This window comes from Globicephala melas, chromosome 17, assembly GCF_963455315.2.
Source record: "Globicephala melas chromosome 17, mGloMel1.2, whole genome shotgun sequence".
In the NCBI taxonomy this organism is placed as follows: Eukaryota; Metazoa; Chordata; class Mammalia; order Artiodactyla; family Delphinidae; genus Globicephala; species Globicephala melas.
Window position 1 is genome coordinate 73,539,471 of NC_083330.1, and position 24,332 is coordinate 73,563,802.

The 24,332-nt window shown below is 41.0% G+C and overlaps 1 protein-coding gene across 6 annotated transcripts in view; it reads left to right on the top strand.

The window, feature by feature from the left end:
* KHDRBS3 (KH RNA binding domain containing, signal transduction associated 3) overlaps positions 1–24,332 on the top strand; it is a 179,220-nt gene that overhangs the window by 111,812 nt on the left and 43,076 nt on the right. For all 6 annotated transcript variants that reach the window (XR_004043493.3, XM_030875884.2, XM_060286944.1 and 3 more), the window contains one exon: positions 3,675–3,870. Coding sequence is in view for 5 of the 6 variants with exons in the window: in XM_030875884.2 (XP_030731744.1) it covers positions 3,675–3,870 (196 nt within the window). In the remaining variant the exon portion in view is untranslated. The remainder of the gene's footprint in view (positions 1–3,674; positions 3,871–24,332) is intronic.

Here is a 24,332-nt window from a genome sequence, read left to right on the forward strand (position 1 = left end):
TGTCACTGCGTCGTGCCTTCCTCTCACCAGAGACCACTTAACGGCAGTACTAAGACCGTGCTGCTCGACACCATTCCCGTGGGATTTGAAACTCTTAAAAACGAATCTTCAAAGTGTCTTTTGTAGACAAGTATCCCGAGCTACATATATCAAATGACTTGTCTAAAATTCTATAACGGATTCTTTAGTATGATTCCATATACCCAGTGGGCACATAGCTTGACAATGTCGATGATGATAAGAAAGAATGGTGAGCTTCTTAAATATAATGTCTTTCCGTGTGGTAAAAGACATGAATTTATTGAAATACTGAATATTTTGTGATCGATATAGTACCTTGGACGGCAGAGATGGGGTATTAGGTAAAGAAGCCAGAGGCTTCTTTAGTTTGAATACACACAGGTTGACTGAAATATCACAGATGAGTTAGATGTACCATAGGTAGAAACTACTCTTTTCGCTAATCACATTGAAGATTTTTCTAGATGTATAGCAGAGATAAAAAGGTGAGGAAGACTATAGCTATTACAGTGTCTATCAGTACAGCTCAGAGAGACTGAAATTTATCTAAGTTGCTGCTATTCATTGAGTAGCCAATGGGCTAAATACCGTGTATGTCCTGCCATTTTTCCTTCACCATAACACTAAGAAATGGGTTCTGTATCCCATTTCACAACTGAGGAGACTGTCTTGGAAAGTTCAGACTCTTGATTAGTTTGAATGTTAATTGGAAGGCAGAGGTAAATAAGTACAGTCAGGAAATCGATCTGAATCCAGTGTCCTTGCTCTAGACCACCAGTTTTATTGCACCGATTTTTATGACCTAGTATGAAAACACACACAAAAAAGATCTAACTTACAGTGCTCAAAAAAGGGATAACGCAAGTTGCCTAAAGGTGAAAGTCATGGATTTTGACAGTTTTGAGAAGTACCAGTCAGGTTTTGGTAAGGTGTCCCTCCTTTGGGATTTGTCTAATATTTTGCTCACGATTAGCCCAGGGTTATAGGTTTGGGGAACAAAAACCGCAGAGGTAAAAAATAAAATGCTATTTTTATTACATCATATCATGGGAACATACTGTTCACATGACTTACCACTATTAGCTCATGGCTTTTTGTTGCTGAATCATATTCCATTATATGAATGTACCCCAGCTTGCTTATCTGTTCACCTATTGAACAAAGGGCATCTTGGTGGTTTTAGTGACTAATTTCAAAATTTCAGATTTCAGGTATTCATTGCAGCTGTGTAGGAAAGCAGTTGACTTATTAACTTCGTATTCCAAGACCTGTTTCACGTGCTTATTAGTTCTAGTTTATTGTTTGTTCGTATGGTTGCTTTGTTTTGTTTTGATCTGGTTGATTCTTTGGGAATTCTTACATGGAAATGTCACCTGCAGACAAAGTTTTGTTTCTTCCTGCACAATCTTAAAAGTTTTATTTCCTTTTCTTGTCCTATTGAATTAGGTAGGACTTCTAGTACAGTTTTTTTTTTTTTTTTAGAGTGATTTTTTTTTTTAACATCTTTATTGGGGTATAATTGCTTTACAATGGTGTGTTAGTTTCTGCTTTACAACAAAGTGAATCAGTCATACATAAACATATGTTCCCATATGTCTTCCTCTAGTACAGTTTTAATTGGAGTGGTAAGGCTGGGCATCCTTGCCTTGTTCCCAATCTTAAGGGGAAAGCATTCAGTCTCTCACCGTTCAATATGATGTTAGTTGTAGGTTTTTGTAGATGTTCTTTTTTAACTTGAGTAAATTTACCTCCGTTCCTAGTTTGCCGAGTCTTTATCGTGAATGACGTTGCATTTCATTAAACGCCTTTTCTGCTTTATGTGACCTTACGATTCTTCTTCGTAAGCCTTCTTGGCAGGCTGGTCACATGGATTTTCACTAATGCTGAAGCAGCCTTTCATACCTGGAACAAATCCCATGTGGTCGTGACGTGTTTAATACATTATTAAATTCAATTTGCTGCTGTTTTTGAAGATTTTTGCGTCTTTGTTCATGGGAGATACCGATTTATGGTCCGCTTGCTTGTTTGTTTCATTGTATAATGTCTTTAATGCCTTTTGCCTCCCTCCCCTTGGACCACATGTCTCTTCCTCGGGATGTCAGAGACCACCTTGCTCAGCTCCCTGCCACCCTTCCTCGGCCTCTCTGTCTCCCAGCCCCTTGACCAGTTGTGGCTTCCACAGGTGGACTTAGAGAAAAAATCTTGGGAGACACCTCCTGTGACAGGTCCCCATAAGGGCTCAAGACCAAGTGGAAGCCGGTCACTTCTGTCTTCCCCGGTGGCCCAGGCCAGTCTCAGCCTCTGACTAGTAATGTAGAAATAATTTTCAGGAGGCACGTCCAGTGGCCACCCTCAGAGAATGAGTTAGGAAATGTTTCCTCTGATTTGATTTTCTGGAAGAGAGTGGAAAACTGATATCATTCCTTCCTTTAGTATTTGATAGGATTCGCCAGTGAAACCTCTGGGTCTGGTGCTTTCTTTCTTGGAAGATTATTAATTATTGATTAAATTTCTTTAATAAACATAGGTTTATTCAGATTATTTAATTCTCTTTATAGGAGATTTGGTCATTTGTATATTTCAAGGAATTAGTCCAGTTCATCAGAGTTAACAAATTTGTGGGCCTAGACTTGTTCATCATCTTCCTTTTTTATCTTTTAATGTCCTTGAGGTCAGTAGTGATGACCCCTCTTTCATTTATGATATTGTTGTTTTTTTCTTGTTTAGCCTGTCTAGAGGTTTATTAATTTTATTGATCCTTTCAAAGAACGAGTTTGTGGAATTGGAGCTTTCAGCTGTGTATTTGCTATCCCAATCAAACAAGAGAAGAAGAGAGAACTGGTCTGTAGGCAGCCTCATTATCTACTTGGTTCTCCTTGTTTGGAGGACATTGTCCACAGGAGGTGGGTCAGGCTATGCCTTTATTTTCTGGCGAAGCCGAACTTCTGTCCTCATTTCTTCATGGGACTTGCACACTTCCTCAAGTTTTACCTTATGTTGGGCTCTTCTGCCTCCTGCCTTCCTCTCTGACTTGGAAGTCTCATATTTTATGTTAGAAATACATGAATATGTTGAATTCTACTTCAGAAAATATATGTGTTTATTTAACCTAAGAGTGATGCTTTCAGTCCCTAGGTAGTAGGTACACTCTTTGGGAAGGTTCATTTTATTCCCTCTCTCGTGGAATCTGATATGTTTTGGTCCCGGGTGTGCCAGCTGTGTGTTCTCAGACAGTCTTAAGGCCTGTTTAGGCCTCCGTTTCCTTGTCCGCAGACAAGCCAGGTAAGGCCCAGGTCACAGTGTTGGAGTGAGGGTTGGCTGTGACCCTGGCAGGACGTGATGGAGTGCTCAGTAGATGCAGCCTCCCCAGATGTCAGTTTCCTATCCTGTGTCCCAGGCAGACCCTGACTCCTGGGGTTTCTTTGATGTTACCATCTTTATTGTTGCTGGACGAGCTGCCTAAATGACTTAATTTCCTTCCTTTAGGTAGGTGCCTGTTTCTCATTTGCTTTTAGTTTTCACTTTGCACGTGGTTTCCTTATTTCTTTTTACAGAATTACGGGACACCGATTTTTGTGAGGTATAAATGCATGCGCACAGTGGAATGCTAGAGAATACCACGAGTGTTGCTAATTTGACCCTTTTGCTTGCAGGGGGAGGGGAGGAGTCGCGGCCCGGCCAGTGGGAGTCGGGGTACCGCGAGGGACGCCGACTTCCAGAGGAATCCTTTCCACCCGAGGGCCAGTGAGTCGAGGAAGAGGACTTCTCACTCCCAGAGCAAGAGGCGTCCCCCCAACTGGGTACAGACCTCCACCGCCGCCCCCGACACAAGAGACCTATGGAGATTATGTAAGTGGAGGTGTTCTGATGATCTGTGACCCAGACATAGCGTCGGGTGTTGTGACCGATATCCCTCACCTTGCTTTAGCTCTTTAGCAAACGTTTATTGAGTGCTAAATAAGTACTTGGTACCAGAGGCACAGAAAATGTGAAAGAAATAACCTCTTTCGTCAAATAACTTAAACCTCAGATATGGAAGATGAGTTTGGGTGGTGGCGAGGTTCAGGACCAGGGTCAAGGAGGCGTGTGGGCAAGCCCGCCAGGCGTGTAGCGTAGCATTGGGCCACGGTCCTCTGCAGGTTGCCTCTGAGTGATGCAGTCATTCAAAAAGCAGTTGCCTACGTACACCAAGCTGTTTTTACCCTTAAGCGTTTCCTCTTAAGCTGTGCTGCTGAATACCGATTCTTAGTGGAAATTCTTTTCAGTGAAGAAAATAAAAGTTCCCAGTTTTTTTAATTAATGGATTATCAGTTTTTCCATTTATCATTCCATAATTCTTTGATATGGTTCATAGACTTATTTAGCATAAGAGAAAGAAAATACATCCATGGAAAATGGGCGGCAGGGGGTGGGGAGGGCGGAATCTTTACCAAGAATACAGAACCCCTGGGATTCTTACTGTAACTTTCCGGTTAACATAAATGAGGAAGATGAGTACTGGATAGATGTTTCGTATTAGTAATTGAAAGTATTAAAGAAAGAGTATATGAACTGTTGTCAAAGAAGGGGGAAGCAGTGACAGGCCTGAAATGCCAGAACCAGTAGGTTTCCATGCCTCCCTTTAATGGAGGTCTCCTGCTAGGAACTCAGCACCTCTTGGCACAGTTTCTGGAACTTGCAGTAATCCCTGGGCCACAGACAACTTCTTCAGTGTCATCTGCAGCCACCGAAGGAGCTGAGTCTTCGTCCTGGTCGTACTGCACTTCTTATAATTCCCTAAATGGGCTGCGTCCTCTTAGGCGTCCAGAACTTTCCTCGTGTAGCAGCCTCGGCCTCGAGTCCTCCTCCCCCTCATCCGACTGTTTCCTGTCTGTCCTTGCAGACTTAGGTCAGCTGTTACTAGGGCAGCTCATGGGAGGCAAGAGCTGGCCTGTTGAGCATCACCGCAGTCTCCCACGTGACTGTGGCCGCTGGCGGGGCAGGGACGGAGAGCTGCACCCCTTTGCACTGGCAGAGCGCGCGCTGGGAGCGCAGCGAATTATATTCTGAAAATCAGTGCCATGTGGGCAGCTTCACCATCGGGCTGTTCGCTTGGGGAAGGCTGTGTCTGTGTCTCGGCTCTGTGTTCTTTACAGCTGGACGTGGTCCTGTTTACTAGTGTTCTTAGCAAGCTGGCGGTGGTGCCTCAGATTCATCCACAAAGGCCGAGTCTCATGAGAGTAGCAGAGACTGAGGGAAAGGAAACGTTGTGAAATTCCTCTGAGGTGGCCCGGTGTCTGCTTTTTCCCACCTCGGCCTGCCTTGAGTTCTCTCAGGTTTGGGTGCTGTAGATGTGGCTGGATGGTGTCGCCGTAATCGCCAAGGCAGGGGGTGTGGGAAACCTGGATCCTAGGCCCCCCTGTGCTATAAACATGGTACAAGCCAGGCAAGGTACTTAGCTTTTTTTGGCTAAATCCACCAATCCACCCGTCTCAGAAAGAGCTAGTGCCTTCTTTCCATACATTAATTCATCTTTCCACTCAGCAAAGATCGATTGAACTCCTACAGTGTGAACCAGACACACACATCCTCTGTCTCAGTGTGTATACCCCGGTGAGTCTTGAATGAAATTAGATGAATACAAATAAAAATCTCTTGAAAGGTTAAAGTCGAGGGGAGCAAAAGGAAGAGAAATTCAAGGCACTTGGTTTTTCTGTGTTTAGCTCTGAGTTTTATTGATATGTGATGGCAAAGGCCTGAAAACAGTCGATCTGCAAAGTATTCTGTTGAGTTAATAACACCCCTTCCCATCCACTACCGCGGCTAGTGGGATGGTGGCCGTGCAGAAGAATATGTGTCCTGTCATTAGCAGACGAGGGCTGGAGGGCTCTAAGCAGAAAGGCAGCCTGCATCGCGTGAGCCCACACTCACGCCTGGCCCTTCCCAGGCGCGCGTTGTCCCTGAGGCTGCATTTCCAGCACAGCTCGTACTCATTCTGCCACACCACAGCGTTGCCTTCAAATCACAGACGGCCACGTTGGCCGTCTTGCTTAGCATTTGCCATTCGTCTTAACCGTTTGAGATTCTAAAGATTACTCGCACTGTACGCTTAGCTTTGCAGCATGGGAAGGAGAAAGAAAACCTTTAAAAAATTATTTTGTTTATTTGCTTATTTCTAGGATTTTAGATCATGTGGGTATACTACAAAATATCCAACTTAGCCTGGGTCCTGGAACCCCCCACCCCCAAGAATGGTTACTCATTCACGTGGCAAGTGGGAAAGTTGAAGCTGGTCTTCTTAGAGTCTACTAAAATACCTATTCCATTGGACTGGAATAATCATAAATTAGACTGTAAACTCCATGGGAGTAGGGACCCCCGACCCCACCCCTGCACCCACCTTTATATTCTCAGCACCTAGTATAACGTCTAGCACATAGTCGGTCCTTAGTACATGTTTGCTGAATGGATGAATATTCTCAAGACCGAGTTTCTAAAAATTGCCGCCTGTGGAGAACCCACCCCAAATGCCTCCTGTGTGCTTTGTCATTTTTAGTCACTTAGCGGTTTATATCTAACTTATTAGCATGTCGCTGCGTAGTGCAACCTTCACTTAGTATGCGTCTGTTTCTCAGAAGATTGTAGACTTGTCAGGAAAGGCACTGTGTCTCGTAATTAGTCTCTAGCCACTAGCCTAGTTTCTGGCACATTGCGAGCACTTAGTAAATGTTTACTGGACTAGACAACCCGGCACAGGGACCAGGTAAGTTTTCCTAACGAAGGTTGCCATTGATCTTTTCTAAGTCAGTTACTGTAACCATCCCGTGGGAAGAATATGATAGTTGGCATTTGAACAAAGATCTTCCCTTCCTTATTCTTGTGCTCAGAGGGCAGTTGCAGGTTACAAAGACGTAAGACCGATTCTGTGTAGCTCCTGAAAATAACGGAGTCGTGCGTTATAAGTCTGATCTCAGTATGAGAATGAACTTTCAAGAAGGACGTAACATTTAATGAGAAACTGCTCTCCATGAGGCACTTTCTTATATGTCATGTCGTGTTGTTCTCACAGCCACTCAGAGAGGAGGTATTGTGATCCTATTGTACAGGTGAGAATTTCAGGTGTGGGAAGTTAGTGTCTTTCCTCACGTCACAAGGATGATACAGAAGGGGCAGATGCGGGATTCACGACGCAAGGCCTGTATTCTATCTTGAACAGCCTGTGCTTGTTTGAAACCAGCGCTCTGCGAGCTGAGTTGATAAGATCTCCTCACCTTTGGGGAAAGTGCAGCAGATCCTGTACCCTGCTGTCATCAGGAGTGCAGCAAAGGATGGCAGGAGATTATGTAACCACTGTGGTCCCTTGCAGTTTAATAATTCTCTGGTTAAAAGCTACCTTAAGTAGGAAAATGGAAACTGAGAACCATTAGGAAGAATGGGATGGGTTAGGATTTAAAAAATAATAATAAGCAAAGCATTATTACATTGATAGGCAAAAAAAAAAAAAAAAAAAAAGCGCTTTCACTGTTTAAGAATTTCCGAGCATCTGTATCTCTAAAAAAGGCTTGTCATTCCTTTGGAACTCAAAAATACAATTTTTAATGATTTCCTTGAAATACATTTGTCGTAATAAATGTGCTGTTTCTATAGAACTTGTTGGTTATATCTAACCAATTCAGTTTACTTATTTTAACTCTGATTTAACATTTAGTATCTGAGGCCATTATTTCCAGAATAAAAGATGCAAAGAAATCATATCAGTTGCTTATTTAAACAAAAAAGGGGATGAAACCTGTTCTTTCAAATCCTGCCACAACTGGTGCTTTTTTGAGAAAGTGTACATTTCAGCCCTTAAAATACTCAGTGTTCTTCAGATTATGTATACTAAAATGAAGGTATTTCAATACAGCTTTAGGCCCAAGAAAAAACTCAGTGTATGGTATATGTTAATATTATTCTTAGTAAATAGTTATAATCTGCCCATTATAAAAATGTTCCCTATTAGCCCAAGCAAGAAAGCCTGATAACTTAAAGGTATTTTCTTGTCGGAATGTTGTGCCTATTGAAATTGGACTGATTTTTCTCAAGGTGAGTTGGTGAAGATAACTTGATCATTTACAATGTCATCTGAGCCAGCTGTTCTTCATCGGAGTCACTGTCACAGAATATTCCCTGAGTATGTGTCATTGAGAAGAACATCTGTTAGCAAATCTGTTCCACTGTGAGAAACGTTATTATCACAAAAGTACATGTAACACACAGTAGCCATTTGAATAGTATAGGCTCACCACCGCTCCATGAACACTAGTCTTCTGAGAATAACTCTAAGAATACAAGGCAATTCAACACGATTAGCTTTTTTCCAAAAAGGAAGAAAACAGATAATGGATCTGTTTTCAACCATTTGAGTACAAACTGGGACCTTCTGCTCCACTTTTAACTTAGTAAAATAGGATATAATTACAGTAACTTCACATCTCTTTTTCGAGAATAAGAAGCACCTCTTTCCCAGAATGACATTCATTCATTACTTATGTCCAAATAATTAAATAGCTGACAAATAATTAGTGTAACCAGAATATATTCAATGAGAGCACTTTAGCAATTCAAAACGTCGTTGTAATTACACAAAAGGACATGTTTGATGCTTGCTGGCCGAGCCCAACTTACATATGAATTTCTAAAGTGAAGTCATTTTTTATAAATTGCTTTAGGCTCCACATACAAAGAAAACACACAAGCAAAGTACACTCGGCCCTCCATTATCTGCAAGTTGGGCATCTGCGGATTCAACCAACCATAAATGGAAAATATTTTTTAAAGAGATCCATAAAGTTCCAAAATGGAAGCAAAACTTGAATTTGCCCCATGCAGGCCACTATTTACATAGTATTTACATTGTATTTACAACTATTTAAATAGTATTTACATTGTATTAGTTATTATAAATAATCTGGAGATGATTTAGAATACAAGGGAGGATGTGTAGGTTATATGCAGATATAACTACATATCCGGTTTATATAGGAACTTGAGCGTCTGTGGATTTTGGTTCCGAGGGGGTCCTGGAACCAATCGCTCGTGTATACCGAGGGACAACTGTAGCTGCGTGTTCCCCAAACACTCAGTCTGGTTGTTTTATTTTACTGTCTCTGAAAAATCTTGTCCATTGCCGTCATTTCACGTGACATTTGTGTGTTAGTGACTACTAGATCTGCCGCTCCTCCGAGCTCTCTCTAGGGCCCCTTCCTGAGTCCCTCCGTACAGGCCCGCAGCTTTGTGCAGGCTGTGGTGTGGCCCGCAGGGGCCTTGTTCCTCCCAGGACCCTTGTTGAGGGAGCAGCATCTCCATGAACCCAGGCGCCCGGGATCTCGTTCGTTCATCGTCATTCCCTGCATTCACACGGTAAACACGGCTCACTTCTTCATGAATAACTGTTTGATCTCCAGTTAATCTACGTCACAGCTGCTTTAGGGAAGACGCTTGTCCTCCTGCGTCTTAGAAGATATTCTTGCCAACCTCCCCGTGTCCAACTCCTGTGCTCTGATGATGGCCTCTCACAGTGCCTGCACTTTCCACAATTGGTAGTTACTTGTTTGTATATCGTTTTCACGTCAGACTTCTCGCTAACTTTAAGTCTTTGTTTATTCTTTTATACTACCACCTAACATATAGTAGTCCCTCAGTAAATGCTCGTTGTTTATTTCTTTTTATTAATTTTTAAATTTAATTTTATTTATTTTTTTATACAGCACGTTCTTATTAGTCATCCGTTTTATACACATCAGTGTCGACATGTCAGTCCCAATCTCCCAATTCAGTACACCACCACCACCACCACCACCACCCACCACCGCTTTCCCTCCTTGGTGTCCATACGTTTGTTCTCTGCATCTGTGTCTCAATTTCTGCCCTGCAAACCAGATCATCTGTACCATTTTTCTAGGTTCCACATATATGTGTTAATATACGATACTTGTTTTTCTCTTTATAACTTACTTCACTCTGTATGACAGTCTCTAGATCCATCCATGTCTCTACAAATGACCCAATTTCGTTCCTTTTTATGGCTGAGCAATATTCCATTGTATATATGTACCACATCTTCTTTATCCATTCGTCTGTCAATGGGCATTTAAGTTGCTTCCATGACCTGGCTATTGTAAATAGTGCTGCAGTGAACATTGGGGTGCATCTGTCTTTTTGAGTTATGGTTTTCTCTGGGTATATGCCCAGTAGTGGGATTGTTGGGTCATCTGGTAGTTCTATTTTTAGTTTTTTAAGGAACCTCCATACTGTTCTCCATAGTGGCCATATCAATTTACATTCCCACCAACAGTGCAAGAGGGTTCCCTTTTCTCCACACCCCCTCCAGCATCTGTTGTTTGTAGATTTTCTGAGGATGCCCATTCTGACTGGTGTGAGGTGATACCTCACTATAGTTTTGATTTGCATTTCTCTAATAATTAGTGATGTTGAGCAGCTTTTCATGTGCTTCTTGGCCATCTGTATGTCTTCTTTGGAGAGATATCTATTTAGGTCTTCTGCCCATTTTCGGATTAGGTTGTCTGTTTTTTTCATATTGAGCTGCATGAGCGGTTTATATATTTTGGAGATTAATCCTTTGTCCGTTGATTTGTTTGCAAATATTTTCTCCCATTCTGAGGGTTGTCTTTTTGTCTTGTTTATGGTTTGCTTTGCTTTGCAAAAGCTTTGAAGTTTCATTAGGTCCCATTTGTTTATTTTTGTTGTTATTTCCATTACTCTAGGAGGTGGATCAAAAAAGATCTTGCTGTGATTTAGGTCAAAGAGTGTTCTTCATATGTTTTCCTCTAAGAGTTTTATAGTATCCGGTCTTAAATTTAGGTCTCTAATCCGTTTTGAGTTTATTTATGTGTATGCTGTTACGGAGTGTTCTAATTTCATCCTTTTACGTGTAGCTGTCCAGTTTTCCCAGCACCACTTATTGAAGAGACTGTCTTTTCTCCATTGTATATCCTTGCCTCCTTTGTCATAGATTAGTTGACCATAGGTGCGTGGGTTTATCTCTGAGCTTTCTATCTTGTTCCACTGATCTATGTTTCTGTTTTTGTGCCAGTACCATATTGTCTTGATTACTGGAGCTTTGTAGTATAGCCTGAAGTCAGGGAGTTTGATTCCTCCAGCTCCGTTTTTTTCCCCCAAGACTGCTTTGGCTATTCGGTGTCTTTTGTGTCAACATACAAATTTTAAGATTTTTTGTTCTAGTTCCGTAAAAAATGCCATTGGTAATTTGATAGAGATTGCCTTGAATCTGTAGATTGCTTTGGGTAGTATAGTCATTTTCACAATATTGATTCTTCCAGTCCAAGAACATGGTATATCTCTCCATCTGTTGGTATCATCTTTAATTTCTTTCATCAGTGTCTTATAGTTTTCTGCATACAGGTCTTTTGTCTCCCTAGGTAGCTTTATTCCTAGGTATCTTATTCCTTTTGTTGCAATGGTAAATGGGAGTGTTTCCTTAATTTCCCTTTCAGATTTTTCATCAGTAGTGTATAGGAATGCAAGAGATTTCTGTGCATTAATTTTGTATCCTGCAACTTTACCAGATTCATTGATTAGCTCTAGTAGGTTTCTGGTGGCATCGTTAGGATTCCCTATGTATAGTATCACGTCATCTGCAAACGGTGACAGTTTTACTTCTTCTTTTCCAATTTGTATTCCTTTTATTTCTTTTTCTTCTCTGATTGCCGTGGCTAGGACTTCCAAAACTATGTTGAATAATAGTGGTGACAGTGGACATCCTTGTCTTGTTCCTGATCTTAGAGGAAATGCTTTCAGTTTCTCACCGTTGAGAATGATGTTTACTGTGGGTTTGTCATATATGGCCTTTATTATGTTGAGCTAGGTTCCCTCTGTGCCCACTTTCTGGAGAGTTTTTATCATAAATGGGTGTTGGATTTTGTCAACAGCCTTTTCTGCATCTATTGAGATGGTCACATGGTTTTTATTCTTCAGTTTGTTAATATGGTGTATCACATCGATTGATTTGCGTATATTGAGGAATCGTTGCACCCCTGGGATAAATCCCACTTGATCATGGTGTATGATCCTTTTAATGTGCTGTTGGATTCTGTTTACTAGTATTCTGTTGAGGATTTTTGCATCTATGTTCATCAGTGATCCCGGTCTGTAATTTTCTTTTTTTGTGGTATCTTTGTCTGGTTTTGGTATCGGGGTGATGGTGGCCTCATAGAATGAGTGTAGGAGTGTTCCTTCCTCTGCAGTTTTTTGGAAGAGTTTGAGAAGGTTGGGTGTTAGCTCTTCTCTAAATGTTTGAAGAATTCACCTGTGAAGCCATATGGTCCTGGACTTTTGTTGGAAGATTTTTAATCACAGTTGCAATTTCATTACTTGTGATTGGTTTGTTCATATTTTCTATTTCTTCCTGGTTCAGTCTTGGAAGGTTATACCTTTCTAAGAATTTGTCCATTTCTTCAAGGTTGTCCATTTTATTGGCATAGTGTTGCTTGTAGTAGTCTCTTATGATGCTTTGTATTTCTGTGGTGTCCATTATAACTTCTCCTTTTTCATTTCTAATTCTATTGATTTGAGTCCTCTCCCTCTTTTTCTTCATGAGTCTGGCTAATGGTTTATCAATTTTGTTTATCTTCTCAAAGAACCAGCTTTTAGTTTTATTGATCTTTGCTATTGTTTTCTTTGTTTGTATGTCATTTATTTCTGCTCTGATCTTTATGATTTCTTTCCTTCTTCTAACTTCGGGTTTTGTTTATTCTTCTTTCTCTGCTTCCTTTAGGTGTAAGGTTAGATGGTTTATTTGAGATTTTTCTTGTTTCTTGAGGTAGGACTGTATAGCCATAAACTTCCCTCTTAGAACAGATTTTGCTGCATCCCATAGGTTTTGGATCATCGTGTTTTCATTGTCATTTGTCTCTCGGTATTTTTTGATTTCCTCTTTGATTTCTTCAGTGACCTCTTGGTTATTTAGTAACATATTGTTTAGCTTCCATGTGTTTGTCTTTCTTACGTTTTTTTCCCTGTAATTCATTTCTAGTCTCATAGCCTTGTGGTCAGAAAAGATGCTTGATACGATTTCAATTTTCTTAAATTTACTGAGGCTTGATTTGTGACCCAAGATGTGATCTATCCTGGAGAATGTTCCATGTGCACTTGAGAAGAAAGTGTAATCTGCTGTTTTTGGATGGAATGTCCTATAAATATCAATTAAATCTCTCTGTTCTATTGTGTCATTTAAAGCTTCTGTTTCCTTATTTATTTTCACTTTGGATGATCTGTCCATTGGTGTAAGTGAGGTGTTAAAGTCCCCCAGTATTACTGTGTTGCTTTCGATTTCCTCTTTTATAGCTGTTAGCAGTTGCCTTATGTATTGAGGTGCTCCTGTGTTGGGTGCATATATATTTATAATCGTTATATCTTCTTCTTGGATTGATCCCTTGATCATTGTGTAGTGTCCTTCCTTATCTCTTGTAACGTTCTTTATTTTAAGGTCTATTTTATCTGATATGAGTATTGCTACTCCAGCTTTCTTTTGATTTCCAGTTGCATGGAATATCTTTTTCCATCTCCTCACTTTCAGTCAGTATGTGTCCCTAGGTCTGAAGTGGGTCTCTTGTAGACAGCATATATATGGGTCTTGTTTTTGTATCCATTCAGCAAGCCTGTGTCTTTTGTTTGGAGCATTTAGTCCATTCACGTTTAAGGTAATTATTGATATGTATGCTCCTATGACCATTTTCTTAATTGTTTTGGGTTTGTTTTTGTAGGTCCTTTTCTACTCTTGTGTTTCCCACTTAGAGAAGCTCCTTTAGCATTTGTTTGTTGTAGAGCTGGTTTGGTGGTGCTGAATTCTCTTAGCTTTTGCTTGTAAAGCTTTTGCTTATAAAGCTTTTGATTTCTCCATCGAATCTGAATGAGATCCTTGCCGGGTAGAGTAGTCTTGGTTGTAGGTTCTTCCCTTTCATCACTTTAAGTATATATCATGCCACTCCCTTCTGGCTTGTAGAGTTTCTGCTGAGAAATCAGCTGTTAACCTTATGGGAGTTCCCTTGTATGTTATATGTTGTTTTTCCCTTGCTGCTTTCAATAATTTTTCTTTGTCTTTAATTTTTGCCAGTTTGATTACTATGTGTCTCGGCGTGTTTCTCCTTGGGTTTATTCCTGTATCGGACTCTCTGCACTTCCTGGACTTGGCTGGCCATTTCCTTTCCCATGTTAGGGAATTTTTCTACTATAATCTCTTCAAATATTTTCTCGGGTCCTTTCTCTCTCTCTTCTCCTTCTGGGACCCTATAATGCGAATGTTGTTGCATTTAATGTTGTCCCAGAGGTCTCTTAGGCTGTCTTCACTTCTTTTCATTCTTTTATCTTTATTCTGTTCCACAGCAGTGAATTCCACCGTTCTGTCTTCCAGGTCACTGATCCGTTCTTCTGCCTCAGTTATTCTGCTATTGATTCCTTCTAGTGTAGTTTTCATTTCAGTTATTGTATTGTTCATCTCTGTTTCTTTGTTCTGTAATTCTTCTAGGTCTTTGTTAAACATTTCTTGCATCTTCTCGATCTTTGCCTCCATTCTTTTCCCGAGGTCCTGGATCATCTTCGCTATCATTATTCTGAATTCTTTTTCTGGAAGGTAGCCTGTCTCCACTTCATTTGATTGTTTTTCTGGGGTTTTATCTTGTTCCTTCATCTGGTACGTAGCCCTCTGCCTTTTCATCTTGTCTGTCTTTCTGTGAATGTGGGTTTTTTTCCACAGGCTGCAGGATTGTAGTTCTTCTTGCTTCTGCTGTCTGCCCTCTAACGCTGGTTGTTTAGATGGATGGACAGACACACGGACAGATGATTGCCTTAGCCTCCCTAGTCCCACCTTTGCTTGTTGTCCTGCCCTAACCCTGGGTCCTTCCCTTAAATGATGTATTACTCATATTACTTCTGGTATACTTTCTGGTATCTAAAGTCTGATGATGCTACTGCCCCGCCAGCCCCAGAACGTAAGAGCTAGTTGAGAAGTTTAGGAGGATAAAGTCGAGATTCTGCTGAGTGATGTCTGAAGACTTTCTTGACTACCCTCTTCAGCCTCTTAACCCCCTGCTCTCCCCACATCATCATTTTATTTCAATCAGTACCTATACTGCAGTTCCTTAAACATACCAGGACTGTGTGGCTATCTGTGTATGTACTATTGCTTCTCTTCTAATGCCTTTTTTAGTTCTGTCCCTACCAATTCTTTTTACTATTTATTCTTCAGCTGTGAAGCCTTCCTGGTCCTACTCAGGCAGCCCTGGGTGCACGTGGTGCCTGCCTCAGTGTCTGCTTACTTGTCTTTGTCCCCTGTAGGCTGGATTTCTTCAGGGCAGGAACTATGTCTTTTTTTTTTTTTTTTTTAAATCTTAGTTTGCCCAGAGCCTATCACAGGGCCTGACATTTTGGAGATACTAAATAAACATATGGAGGATGGCTTTTATTAATGCCAACTAATTCTGTCATTCCGTGTGTCGTGTGCCTTGTTAAACATACTTAGTGAAATAAAATTAAAGCCAATTTTAGCAGACATTTAGTGACCTAATAAATAGGAAAGACAATGCAGTTTAATAAAGAGGTTATTATTCTGAGATGTAAAATACTTGGTTTCTAATCCTCCTTATTGTCTGTATGACGTCTACTTTTTTTCTTTTGTAAACTATTTAACCTTTTTAGTTTCTTCATCTGCAAAGTACAGGTGATGGTACTTTACCTATAAATCAGCAGGTTAGACCAGATGCTGTTCTAACCTCTTTTCCAACTTTAAAATTCTATAATTGGTTGTTTTCTGAAACTTACCTAGTTTCCACTCACCCTAAACATGTTCTTTTAATAAGAAATTGTATTTTCATCAAATAGAAATCTTGATATTGAAAGGAAAGTCACAAAATAAACAAAGCAAACATTCTCATGAGAGAAACAAGCTAAAGGTGAGTGGCTCTGAATGTTTTGAATTCTGAAACAAGTTTTGAAAAATAATTTTAAAAGTGAGATCCTTTTTTAAATGCAAACTCACCTTTCAAGATGTATAAACTAGAATTGTCTTAGAAATTTTAATCATATTATTTTTTAACTCATTTAATTATGGTTGCATCAGCCTTCTATTCATGGGAGGTATTTACCATTCACTAATATCCCTTGATATCTTAATATTGTGTAATCATTCTAAGCTTTTGAGCCTGAGCTGATGGGTTAATCACCTTTAAACATACGTACAGTGGGGCGTTCTAGATGAAGTCGTAGGAGTTCATCAGAATATGAAAGCTCTCTCAGGTACTTAAAATGCTCTGATTATCCAGCTGTATGATGTTTACTGAACAGAATGTGGAATTGTCCTGAAACCACCCCATCTGGTGTGGCAGTGCCTACTTGAGCGAGGCAGGGGATGGCTGGGCACACGAAGGAGTTTTACACGTTTTAGAGAAGGATGTGCAGGCTCCTTGAGGCTGCTGGGCCGTAGGAAGTAGCAGAGCCAAGTACATCTGACTAGAGCACCAGGCGCTTTTCTCTTCAGATCCTCCGATCAGGGCCTCCCCACGGGGGATGTGGTGTGCATTGGAGCACATGGTCCCCCCATGCTTCCCCGTACGCTGCTGCCCCAGCCCCTCACAGTGCTGCCGGGTGGTGTCTTCTCCTAGACAGGAGGAAGGAAGGAAGGTCACTAAGCCACAGACACACGGGATGACCCAGCCTGCACTGTGCAAGGGTGGACATCCCGTCCAGTGGCCTGCGGGATGAGAAGTGGGTGAACTGAGATTGGATCCCAGGTTCCCTAACCCGGGGTCTAAAGCTTTTATTCACAATGTTCTAGCTTGTGTAGTGTTTATGACCTAGAAGAAGTGAGAAAATAAGTGAGGAAAGAGTATAAGAACCAGAGCCGGAGACACAATCGTAACTGTATAGCGGAGGCATCCCTAGGCATGGACCTTTCTTCCAGGTTGATGCCCTTATCTGGTCTGTCTGACTGACTGAAGAGGATCCTGAGCTTTCTAGGTGCTTCTTTGTAAAATCATCCACTTCAGTCTTAAGGTCAGAAGTTGCTGCTTTAATTTATTATATGTTTGGAAGGACAGTATCTGAAGGAGATGGCTTCATTTGGAAGCGATCACAAGAGTGTAGGGCAGTGTCCTCCTGACTGTTTTAGTCCTCTCATATTTTTCTGATTCCGTAACCACAGGAAAACAGTGCACTCTGCAACTTCTAGAAGCTGATGGAAGAAAAGGCAGCTGCCGCTTGTTGGGTATTTACTTTATAGAACATATTAGTGTGCCGCGCACTCCTCCTGTATCATCTTATTCAATCCTCACTTCAGTCCTGTGAGGTAAACATGATCACCAGACCGTTTAGAGAGATTAACTAATTTTTACCAAACCACACTTCTAGTAAGTAATGAAACCCACATGCCCTTATTTTTCTTAACCAGCACTTTCCTCAGCGCTTTACGTGGATCTGTCATATCCTTAAAACACCACATGAGATATCAATACTTTCTAGAAGTCATACAACTGATTGGGGCAGAGCTAGGATTTAAGGCCCAGCAGTCTGGCTCCAGAGCCCACGCTCTTAACCAAGATCTGGTGCTTCCTGGACAAGTCAGTTTCATCTAATTTAAAACTCTGTTTGTGGACAGAGAAACTGACAGGTGAATGGGAAAAATTATTTAATCACTTCAGACATGAGGGTTCCTATGCGAAACTTAGAGCACGAGGCCCATGATTGGTTAGTAGCTGGTTTTACTAGTCCTTCTGCAACTACTGGAGGGTGTGTCCTCATAGGACTTCTGCCATTGGTTAACCTAACGCAAGTGTGAAGGGTCAAAGAGCCAGTTTAAATGGGAGCAGAAATCTGTACCTTGTGTTTGTACACAAAGACATGCCTTTCCTGCCTGTTCTCTAGCATCAGACTCATTAAAGCTGTAGAAAAAGAAACTTGTCTCAAGAAAAACGCTGCTACCACCATCAACAGTGTCCTTGTCTATAAAATGGCTCCGCGGGGACCACCATTTCTCCGTCAGCCCTAAGAATAAACTCTTCTGAAATTTTGTCAACTAGGAACATCAGTGAAAGCCTGTAGGGGAAAATATATCTTTAAAATGTACACGTAATTCTGTAATGTAGACTTTGCTTAAAGACTCAGGGAAGTCACGTTCCTTGTCATTCTTCTGAGAGCTCACCTGAAGTTTTAATTGTATGACTAGTCTGGGAGTTTCGGTCCAGATGAGAGTTGTACTAACGGCAAATTTTCCCATTGCAGTGACTGCTGGCGTAATTTTTTTGACAAGTAATCTCTAAACTGCTTCAATTATCTTGTTTTCCACAGTGAGAAATTTAATTAAAACAGAGTTACAGATTGTGAAAAGGTTATTTATGAAAATGCATTTTAAATGTGGATTGAAAAGCCTAGATAAAAATTTATCTAAAATTTTTATTTTAGATAAAAAGATGAAGGTTCTGTAATTTTTTATATCCATTTTACCAGAAGCAAGAATAAGAGCAGTGTGCAATTTACTTGAAATGTCTATCAGGAGCTTCACGAGTCTATCTCTTGAAAAGTTGACCTCTTTTATAGAAATGTAAAACTTTAGGAAATAATTTCAGATTTTAAAGTTGTGAATATGAAGGGATTTTGTTTTTGTTTTTCCTCCTTTAAGCAAAAACAACCCCCCAAAATGTGCTTTATTAATAAGGGAGTAGAGGACTCTGAAGTGGCAATGTCTCTAAGGCATGGAAAGCAGATTCTGCCTCCCTAACTAGGCTTGCCCATCCAAGTAAGGTGAGCGAGCGATCGTAGTTGAGCTAATGTGAGGGACGTGTCACATCCCTTGGGTGGATCAGGGCAGAGGCCGGGAGGAACTTGAGAACCACTAGACTAGTCCTCTGTTACAGTGGATTTCCCACAAGAACCTGCCATCTTCGTTTTATTGTGTTCCTTGAGCTTTTCACCAGCATGTGTAGAACTCAGTCCTCGCCTGCAAGCAGACCAGAGTCTACGAAGGAACAGTTATCACCCTCACTTTGAAGCCTTTCACAATCCCCTGGAAACGTCAGGTGGTCATTATTTGGACCCACGTGTGTACATCCTATTTAGGGTACTTACCTTAGAGTGATGTGATCGCACCTTTATTTGTCTTACTGTTTCCCATTATATTTTAAGCTGATGATAGGGGCCATCCCTTTTTATCCACAGAGCCCAGAATTGAGTAAGTAATCAATGTTTGATTTCTTGATTCAGAAACAAAGCCCAGTGATTATTCAGGAGAGGAACACCTGCAATTGACTTACATACAGAGCGTTTAGGGAGGACGGAGGAAGGAAGGCTAACTGCTTGATGGAACATGGGAAGACTTTCCAGAGGAAACTGTGTAAACCAAACAGGAAAAGGGGCTGGCAGCACTCAGACAGGGAGAGCTGGGGCGGGGGGGGACACTTTGCATGAAGGCTCACGTGACATTCAAAGGCATAGGCACATGCAGGTGCAGGCGTGTGCAGGGACAGCCGGAACATTGCTGGTACAGTACTGATGAGGTTTACTAGCGTCTTTTTATTTATACCTTTATTTTTATTCTATTCAGTTTGTTCATAGGTAGAATAGAGCTGAGGTACATAACAGTACATGGAATCTTGAACGATACTTTAGGGCTAAAGCAGTTTAAAGCAAAGCCACATCATCAGGTTGGGTGATACAAGTGGAAGACCAGCTGGCCATCTCGATATGTCCTCATAGTGTGACATTATCTTGGGAAGTTCATTAAGGTACAGGGTCTGACCCTCCGTTTTATAGGGTCAGGCAGAATATCCATGGTTAAAAGCAAAGTCAGGAGCCGAACTCACTAGTTTGAAATCCTTGCTGTGCCTTTAATTGCTGTGTGACCTTAGGCAAATTGCTTAACTGCTCTGTGCCTCGATTCCTAATCTGTAAATGGAAATATTAGTGCTTATCACATGGGGTTGTTAGGAAGATTAGGTAAATTAACATATGGAAAGTATTTAGAATAGTGCCTGGCACATTAAAAGTAATATTTAGTTCTTCAGTTTACCAGTATTGCTCCATCTTTCAGGGCCAACTCTTGCTAACTGTACGCCAAACATTAATATATGAAAGACAAAATATACAGTACTATTCACACCCACCAGGAAGATTAAAGTTAAAAAGGTAGTTTCAAGTGTTAGCTGGAATGGGGTGCTATAGGAATTCTCATCCACTGTTGTGGGAATGTAAGTCGATACAAGTGCTTTGGAAGAATGTTTGTACCACGTGTTAAAGCTGAAAACATGCCTCCCCAAGAGCCAGGGATTCTGCTCTGGGAACCACTCAACAGAGACAAGACGTGCCGAAGAGGCATGCAGGCAAAACTAGAGAGAAGCAAAGTGTTCATAACTGGGGTGGATAAAGAAGTGGTAGTACAAGCATACAGACCAAGTTTTCACACAGCGAGAAGGAACCAGGGGCTGCTGCCTGCAGCACCGTGGACAGATCTCACGGGCACGCAGTTCACGGAAAGAAACCTGGCACGAAGGGGTAGCCACTCTGATTCCATCTCTGTGAAGCTCGAAAGCAAGTTAACCTCCCTGGTGGTGTTGAAAGTCAGGATGGCGTTCCTTTGTGGGGGAGATAATAATAACTGAGGGTGAGCACAAGGGGAGCTGCTGGGGGCTGTTGATGTTGCCTTTCTTGATCCGGGTGCTGGTTACATAGCTGTGCTCACTTGGTGAAAATTCACTAAGCTGTGCACTTAGGATTTGTACCTTTCTATGAATTATTTTATGCTTGAATAAAAAGTTTAAAAATGTGATCGGTCTGTGTATTAAAAACATTGTATTAGACAGACCAGATACTCTTGTTTATAACAGAACAGCACGTCTTCCTTCAAGCAGATTTGTTCAAGCCGAACAAACCTTCAGCACATCTGGTCCCTCTGCTGTTAAACCAGATGAGAATCTGAAGGTTTCTGGGTGAGTCTCAAAGCTGAGCAAGGAGTAATCTTAATACTAACATTATGAAACCCTGATAGTTGATGTTTTCATTGTGGAGAAACCTCTGCACCATGAATTAGGTGTGCACCTAGGTGGGCCAGGAGCCCCTTCCCTTTCGTCACGGGACTGGAAGCACTTGCTACCTCTCTCCTGGCCAGTCACAATAAGAACACTTGGAAGGATGAGTGAACCCATATAAATCCGTCAGTGCCAGCCAGGCATCCATTCAGGAAGTGCTTATTGAATGCTTTCTTGTGCCAGGCACTGGGGACACAGTAGTAAACAAGGTAGGCGAAGCCCCTGTTCTCAGGGAGACTGCATTTCCAGTGGAGGACATAGGTAATAATCAAATATATTGGGTATTGATGGGAATCAGCGGTCAGACCCTTTTAGCATTTCTGGCTGATTTTCCCTTGGGGCAGCCTTTCTCAACTGGGGTTCCAGAGCCCACAGAACATAGAAAATGATGTGCATAATTATTTCCTGAGCTTCCCAGGGGTGGTACAAACGACTGCTGTTCTAGATGCACAGGAGAGACGTGAACTCACTTTATACAGAGTGGACACCTTAGGGCACCGGGCTTCACTCTCTGGTGGAACCCTGGTTGAGAAAGGCTGTGAACGCTTCTACCAATTCCTGAAGAGGTAGCTGAGAAGCTGAATTGAGCCTTAAAAGAAATCCAGAATTTGGGAAGGATAAAACAAAATAGTTGGAGTTTAAGGCTCCCCAAGTTTGGGTTTAGGGGGCTGATTAATCCCCTAGGCTTTGGATCAGAACCCAGAAAAGCTATACTCCCAGAGGAAGGCTTATCATCTCAGTCCTGTGTGGGGTGCAGGTTGCTAATTCTTCTGTCCTCCACCAAGAGCAGATACACAGTCTCTCTAGAGAAATAGAACAGTGTAGGCCTTAAATTATTTCTCTTAATTTTTCATATGTAATTGCAATTAATCAAAAATTACAGGCATACAAGATGAGGAGACAGTAAAAAACAGACCACGATAGATTCATAGAGCAGACGCAAACTTTAAAATAACTGTGCTCTTTATAATCATGGAATTAGAAGATAAAGTTGATGATTTAAGCAGACAACTGGAAAATATAGAGAACAGCTATTTTAGAACTGAAAAAAAAAACCGGAATGGTTTTAGTTGCAGACTAGACACAGTTAAGGGAAGAAATAGTGTACTGGAGGTTAAACCAATGAAACAGGAACCTGGACGACACAGAAGGTCGCATGAGGCACAAGAGCCTCCAGCAGCACCTCATTCCCTTCAAGCCCCAAAGGTGTGATGCGGCGCCTGCACTTCTCCCCCCCGCTCCCCCGCTCAGGCCTCTGTGTCCGCTGTTCCTTCTGCCTGAGATGCCAGCATAGCTCGCTGCTCCGTTGGCTCACGTTTGTCTGCGGTCCTTTCTGTGAGGACGCCTCTCCGAGATCTCCAGCTCCTCCTTGCTCTCCCTGTGTCACGTGCTGTGTATGTGAGCATTGATGTTTGTCTGCTTCCCCGCTGGAATGTAAGCCCCATGAGGACAGAGGTGTTCGTTTTGTTTTGTTTGTTCAACACGATATCCCCAAGGGCTCGGAACAGTAGGCATTCAACAAATGCCTGCTTCCTGGGGAAGATGGCAAAACCGATACCAAAATCCCTAGCATGAGTTACATAATGTGAGCTTAATAAAATTTAGTTATCCCCCTTTTTCTCATCTTTGTGGAATTTCTGGTTTAATTTTATTTTCTTTAATTTTCTATTTACAAGTTTTCCCTTCCCTTTGTGGGATTTCTGGGTTAACCTCTTTGTTATTTTCTGTATTGTATTATATTGTATTTCTTGTCAAATCTAGATAAATCTAGTTCTATCTCAGATACAAACTGAGAGAAGAGAAGACTTTGAATAATTGATGTAGATGTGTTTTTAAAAGCTGTGTTCAGATGTGGATAGAATTACAACTACTGTTGGTCAGCCGTTCCTTTATCTAAAAACCACAGTAGTCGTTAATACTAGTATTTGCAGAATGAAAATGTAGACATCACAGTTTAGACAACATTTTAAGAATTTATCACATTCAACAAAAGAAAAATACCTGGATAGCTCTGATGTTTCTCTGGCCTAATAGCTTGAGAGTGTTAAAGGGAACAGGTCTTCAACAAAATGGAACTAGCTTTATTGGGCAAGAACTGTGCCAAACAGCTTTCATAGACATTTTTTTTTTTGGTTAATCCTCCCACAACCATTGGAAACAGCCAGGATGTGGATTATGATTATAAAATTGAGGGGGAAGGAGGGTAGGTGATTTCCCCGAAGCCACATAGCCAGTTAAGAGGCAGAGCTGGAATTTGAACATGGGCATCAGACTCCAAAGACTGAGATGAAGAAGTTGTATGAGTCTAGAAGCTGCATAATATACTCCTCACAGCCATAGATCAGCACGTGGGGATGCAATTTGATTGTTGAATTAATGATGTCTTGTTTAAGTGATTATGGGGGACAGATTCTTATTTAGCATTGTTATTAATGTTGTGGTTTTGTCCTTAATTATAAAATAACTTGGTTATGTGATGTGTTCATCACAACCTTGTTGCTGATACTCAACAAGGAAATTAGTATTATTCAGAACCCCAGCAAGAATGAATTTCTCAAAAGACTATTTTTAGCTAATGTGTGTGTTTTATAAACTCAAAATAATCATGGTAAGAATAAACTTAAATAATCTTTTAACACTCTATTTTATGTGAAAACTTTTTACATTTTGAAATGACCAGGTTTCACCCTGGTGAGGTGGTGTGTAGTCAGCATAATTGTCTCCTTTTAAAAGGACTCAAAACCTAAACATTATTTTCAAATCACTTTTGTAAATTCTCTGTTTAAAATGGTTTTTCCCAGCTTAAATTTTATGCTTGATTTTACTTGTGACAGAAATAGAATTAAACGCTGTTTCCTTTATCCTAGAAAATCTTTTCTCTTCAGAGCAAGATTTCTTTGGTGTTGGGCCATATGTCGGTGGAGTTTTCAGGTCGGGAATGGCAGATGAAGGACCTCTGCCTGTGTTAGGGCATGTTTTGCTATAATGTGACCCCCCTTGACACCTATCAAGTGTCCAGGTCACCCTGTCAGTTCCATTTAGACATCTTCCTTATCGAAGACAAAAACTCAGAAGTGGATCTTGATGAATAAGTCTCTTATAATGATTCAAGAATGTTTATTAATATACATTTATTTCTTGTCCATCTTTGTTCACTCTTTTTAATAATATTCTGACTTTCAGGAATAGAATACAGAGGGTTTTTTTTTTAAACATTTATTTATTTGGATGTGCCAGGTCTTA